At 39.8% G+C, this 5,770-nt stretch overlaps 1 protein-coding gene across 1 annotated transcript; it reads left to right on the top strand.

The window, feature by feature from the left end:
* Nucleotides 1-3: 3 nt before the first annotated feature.
* Nucleotides 4-5,354, top strand: PLK2 (polo-like kinase 2; the record flags this gene model as incomplete). The annotated part of the gene is made up of 13 exons (XM_009082812.1): nt 4-93; nt 284-400; nt 592-721; nt 1,006-1,093; nt 1,500-1,595; nt 1,825-2,023; nt 2,117-2,264; nt 2,671-2,768; nt 3,409-3,532; nt 3,799-4,039; nt 4,135-4,264; nt 4,352-4,462; nt 4,589-5,354. Coding segments are annotated over 13 exons (1,764 nt in total), but the record flags the coding sequence as incomplete, so codon positions are not given.
* Between the last annotated feature and the right edge of the window lie 416 nt (nt 5,355-5,770).

A 5,770-nucleotide genomic window follows, 5' to 3' on the forward strand; every position in this document is an offset into this window, starting at 1 on the left:
TGTTACGAGATGACAGATTTGACAACAAATAAAGTTTATGCTGCAAAAATCATTCCTCACAGCAGAGTAGCGAAACCTCATCAAAGGGAGAAGGTGTGTATGCATGAATGGCGTTTTTTTTTTTTTTTTTAAAAAAAAATTTAAAAAAAAATCTCATTGAACTCTTTGTGTGCTGGATTACCTAGCCCTTTTCCTGAAATTGTTGTGATAGAGCTGTCTGCTCAACCTTGTGGAAGTAAGGCTAACAACACCTTTTTTCTTTTCTGTCCTCTTTTCTTTTCAGATTGATAAAGAGATTGAGCTGCACAGAATGCTTAATCATAGACATGTTGTGCAGTTTTACCATTACTTTGAAGACAGAGAGAATATTTACATTCTTCTGGAATACTGCAGTAGAAGGGTGAGCATCAACTGGGAGAAATCCAGTATTTACTTACCTGGAATCTGCAACTAATTTATATGTGTGATGTGTAAAAGGTATTTTTTTGTGTCCTAAGTTGTTGTTTCTCTCTGTATTCATTCACTTTTGCTTGAAGTGAATATTGTGCATGAATGTTCAGTGACATTTTTGCTTTTGTTTTTCCTCTGCAGTCAATGGCTCACATCTTAAAAGCGAGGAAGGTATTGACAGAACCAGAAGTACGATACTACCTCAGGCAGATTGTGTCAGGGCTAAAGTATCTTCATGAACAGGAAATCTTACACAGGGATCTTAAACTAGGTAAGTTCTGCACATTGCCAACTTCAAAACACATTCCTCCAGCCCTGTCAGCATTGCACTGCTTTACCCTTGTATGGTGATAACTTAATTAGTAGAATCAGCTCAGTCTGTCTTTACAGTGGAAACTTGGAGTGCTTAAGGGATGGCGTTAAGCATTCCTAATTTAAAAAAAAAAATAAATCTTGGCTAGCTCCTGGCTTTGAACAAAGTATGACTCAGCACCTGTGGCAAACGCATTCCAACATTGCAAGAAATGGACTAACTGGAATTTCTTTGTTTGCCAGGTAACTTCTTCATTAATGAGAACATGGAACTGAAACTGGGTGACTTTGGCCTGGCAGCTAGACTGGAACCACTGGAGCACAGAAGGAGGTAGGCACATCAAAAAATGTATAGTGTAGTAGTAAATTAAACCAAATCTATTTAGGAATGAGAAATCCTGTTCTATAGCAAAAGCTAATTACTTTTGAGATTAAGAATTCCTCTTCTGAGAACAGGATGCTGTGCTTTGACTTCTGCTTTTCTCTGAGTGTTTGGATGATAGCAAATGCCAGAGGCTGAGTACCTGTCTGACTAACAGTGTAGATAAGTCTACCCTTCCTGTATCATGAAAAAACAATGAAAGGCACCTAAGTTATTGAAGTTCCTACAGCTCCTCTTTGGGAGTTTCTTAAATTTTTGTGTGAACTTGAGAGGAAAACCTGCCCTATGAAAAATAGCTTCTCTCCTCTTTCCATTTGAAATACTAACCAGCTCTGTGGCCTCTTTGATTTTTCAGAACAATATGTGGCACACCAAATTACCTCTCTCCAGAAGTCCTCAACAAACAAGGGCATGGCTGTGAATCTGATATCTGGGCCTTAGGCTGTGTAATGTAAGTACTTCACTGCCTTTGAAATGAAACATTTCTATCACTGGTTTAGGCTTTTAAGAGTTCAAAGGGGATGTAGTACTGCATCCATTTGCAACCCTTTGTACATATGTAGCTCAAGTGCAAAAAGTCTCCTTCATGTTAGGAGACAGACAAAGCCTTTTCTTTAGTTGTAGGTAAGTAGTGTGGGTGTGTAAAGTAAATAAAACTGTATTCCTTTGCTTTTAAACAGGTACACAATGCTGTTGGGAAGACCCCCCTTTGAGACCACAAATCTTAAAGAAACGTACAGATGTATAAGGGAAGCAAGATACAGCCTGCCTTCATCTCTCTTGGCACCTGCAAAACACTTAATAGCCAGCATGTTGTCAAAAAACCCTGAAGATCGGCCCAGTTTAGACGAAATAATTCGGCATGAATTTTTCTTACAGGTTTGTACTGTATAATGTTTTGGCTGAAAAAATACCTACCAAAAAATGTACTCGGTGGTCTAAAATTTCTTTTTTTTAATTGCATTTCCACAGGGTTTTACACCCGATAGACTGTCTGCTAGCTGTTGTCACACCGTTCCTGATTTCCATTTGTCAAGTCCTGCTAAAAATTTCTTTAAAAAAGCAGCTGCTGCTCTCTTTGGTGGCAAAAAGGATAAAGCCAGATACTTCGACACACACAGTAAGTGGATTGTAGCTAGGCTTGAAACTTATCTCTGTTGCATCAGTGTCATGCTAGTAATGTACATCTATGAGATAGCAATGGAGCAGAGCTTCCCTGGGTTAGTTTTGACCTCTCTTGATAAGTATAGATGGTAACCCGGCCACCTACGCCAGCTTACATAAGTGAATGCTTCTTACAGCATACTGACAATCTATATTGGTCATCTGTTAGTCTGTAATGTCTATTGAAGCTTAGTCTCTTAGTGATTTATGTATAATGGCATCACTGTTCTGGGAGACTATGGCAGGTTTAGAAGCTACTGGAGGGGAACAATGTGCTTTCTGCGCCTAACATCTTAGGCTTTCTGTAATTGAACAGCAATTCCAGATTCAGTGTTAAATTGGGCTTTTTTTCTGCATTGCAGACAGACTAGCTAAAGAAGATGAAGAAATCTACAAGCTCAGGCATGATTTGAAGAAGACCTCAATAACCCAGCAGCCCCCCAAACACAGAACAGATGAGGTAAATGCAAGTGCAGTTCAATTCAAATCCAGTAACAGTTGGGTGGAGTAGCTATAATTAAATTATATTTGACTTGGATATCAGAGCTGGGGCTGTACACAGCATAATCAAGCTTAAATGATTAGCAGAGTTGCTTTAAGAGGGCTTAACCAAGCATCACCAAGGTATGGTAGCCTTTGTAGGGAGACTATAAATTTTGGCTTTTGAGTAATTATAGTATCTGCCTAGACTCCATTGTTGTCTATGTGGTAACTTGTCTGCCAGGTGCTCTTTCTCAGTATTCCAAATGCAGGGCTTCAGCTCATGATTAACTAAGGGCTTCTTAAAAGAATAAATTGCTGAGATCTAGCTCTTACCATTTGGTGTTCAGACCTGCACACAGCTGTTCCCTGGCTGGGGCAGGAGAGCAGAGGACTGATTAATAGCCTGTGAGATGCAAATTGAAGATCTAAAGAATGGAAAGACCTGGCGTGCTGCTTTAAGCTCAGTCTAAGAGCAGGTCTTTGTACTTCCTGGAAACATTAATACCAGTTTCCCTAGAATTTATCATTTGTTGAGGAACAGGAGAGCCATGCAAAACTTGTGCATAAGCATTGGTTTGTGTTGTGTTTGATGTTTACACGTCTGACATCTCTTCTAGGAGATCCAGCCTCTTATCACAACAGTAGCAAAGCCGGGAGCATTGCCAGAAACTAAGCAGATTGGAGACTCTATTCGGATGATAGTCAGAGGAACTTTGGGAAGCTGCAGCAGTAGCAGTGAGTGTAAGTGCAGCAAAATGTGATCTCTAATTCTGAATCTTACCTTTACTTTCTTCATGTCTGAAGCTTGAAACAAATAGCTGCTTTCTCCCCCACTCCCTATTTTTGATATGTTAAATTTTTAATTTAAAGCCAGTTATTTTGGAAGAATTAAAACTGGAAAGTCATGAAGGCTAAACTTCTTAAAATTAAAATCGAGGTAACTGAAAGGTTTAAAATGAAAATCTGCTCTCTGTGCTCCTGTCAGTCTAATAATCCTTCCTTTTCAGGCCTGGAAGACAGTACCATGGGAAGCGTTGCTGATACAGTCGCAAGGGTATTGAGAGGATGTCTGGAGAACATGCCAGAATCAGACAGCATTCCCAAAGAACAGCTGACAGCATCCTTCCAGTGGGTTACAAAATGGGTGGACTACTCTAACAAGTATGGCTTTGGGTACCAGCTGTCTGATCACACTGTTGGTGTCCTTTTCAACAATGGAGCGCATATGAGCCTTCTGCCAGACAAAAAGTAAGAATCATGACAAAGCTGACAACTCACTAAGGCAGTTTAAACACGAAGTGCTTGTTTCTAATCCTTTCTAACCTTGCTTTCTTCTCTTACAGAACAGTGCACTACTATGCTGAGCTAGGCCAGTGCTCTGTCTTCTCAGCCACAGAGGCTCCTGAACAGTTCATAAGCCAAGTAACTGTACTGAAGTATTTCTCTCACTATATGGAGGAGAACCTCATGGATGTAAGTTCAGCACCTTTAGGAATATTGAACTATAAAAATATACGAAATGTGAACTGAGTGCTTAACGCAGTCTCTTTCCTTTCCTAGGGAGGAGACCTGCCCAGCCTAACAGATGTACGCAGGCCCAGGCTTTACCTCTTACAGTGGCTCAAATCTGATAAAGCATTAATGATGCTCTTTAATGATGGCACGTTTCAAGTAAGTGTGGTAGTATTACTGAAGAAAACGGTTCTTAAAATGCTTCATTGCAATAAAACTACCTAAGTCTCAGAAACTGAGAGAAGAAAATATGTAAATAACCAGGAACTCACTTCTCTTTTACAGGTGAACTTCTATCATGATCACACAAAAATCATCATTTGCAATCAGAGTGAGGAATATCTCCTTACCTACATCAATGAAGACAGGATATCCACAACGTTTCGGCTGACAACTCTTCTGGTTTCTGGATGCTCGTTGGAACTAAAACACAGAATGGAATATGCTCTGAACATGCTGCTGCAGCGATGTAACTGAAGGGGCTCAGGCTGTTAAACTAAATGGACCTTTTTATTCACTGTGAATCTACAGTGGAGATGATAAGCAACTAGTATGTTGATGATGGGATGTGTGGTGGTACGAAAACTTGACTTGTCGTAGTGTGCTGGGCACACATCTATTAGAAGCCTAAACCTACTGTTGGACAATGTTGTGACAAGGAGTTCTTCGGATCATAGTTTTCCTTGCTTCATGTGTGTTAAACATATATATGACTTGAAATCGGAGCGGAGTGTGTCTGCTTGCTCTATAAGAGAGCAGTTCTGATGGAGTTAAACTGTGAATATGCATCTGGAAAGGGAGGGAAGGGAGAGCTCCGTTTGTTGGGGATAATTGTAACAAGCAGCTTCTGGTTGCTTAACTGTGAACTATGGCCATACTTTTTTTTTTTCCCCCTGATTTTTCAAAGATACCCACACTTGTGGCTGGCAAAGTGCATTCCTTGTTAATTTTTTTAATTTATTACAGCCTAAAGTGAAGTATTTATTACTTTTTTTTGGGACCTTGGCAATTTAAATATAAATTTCTTGGCAATAAAGAGAATGGAAATCTGAATCATCATTCTCCACTCTTTCTACATACTTTGCTTTGCATTATCAAAAAATCTTGCAGGTTTGCTTTTCTGACTCTATTGTTTAAGTCTGCTACAGGTCAGGATATGAATGACAGGCTCCTAACCCTGAACACTCTGCATCTATGCCCACTTACAGTCATGAAGTTGTAGCAGCAACCCTAAAGCAACTGCTGCTGGAGTTTGCAGAGTAATGATGTAGGCCTTGACAATTATTGTCCTAGGGGCTAAAACCAAAAGTATGGATATTTACAAGATACCACATCTCAAAATTGATGATTTACACTGACTGAAAAGAACTCCGTACTTCTGGATCATATTTGGTGGACGGTAGCCATGACAATGAGATGTATAAGCTTTCTCCTCTACTTGCTGTGGAAGCATTGCTCCTACTCCCA

Source organism: Acanthisitta chloris, unplaced genomic scaffold, assembly GCF_000695815.1.
Source record: "Acanthisitta chloris isolate BGI_N310 unplaced genomic scaffold, ASM69581v1 scaffold1849, whole genome shotgun sequence".
In the NCBI taxonomy this organism is placed as follows: domain Eukaryota; kingdom Metazoa; phylum Chordata; class Aves; order Passeriformes; family Acanthisittidae; genus Acanthisitta; species Acanthisitta chloris.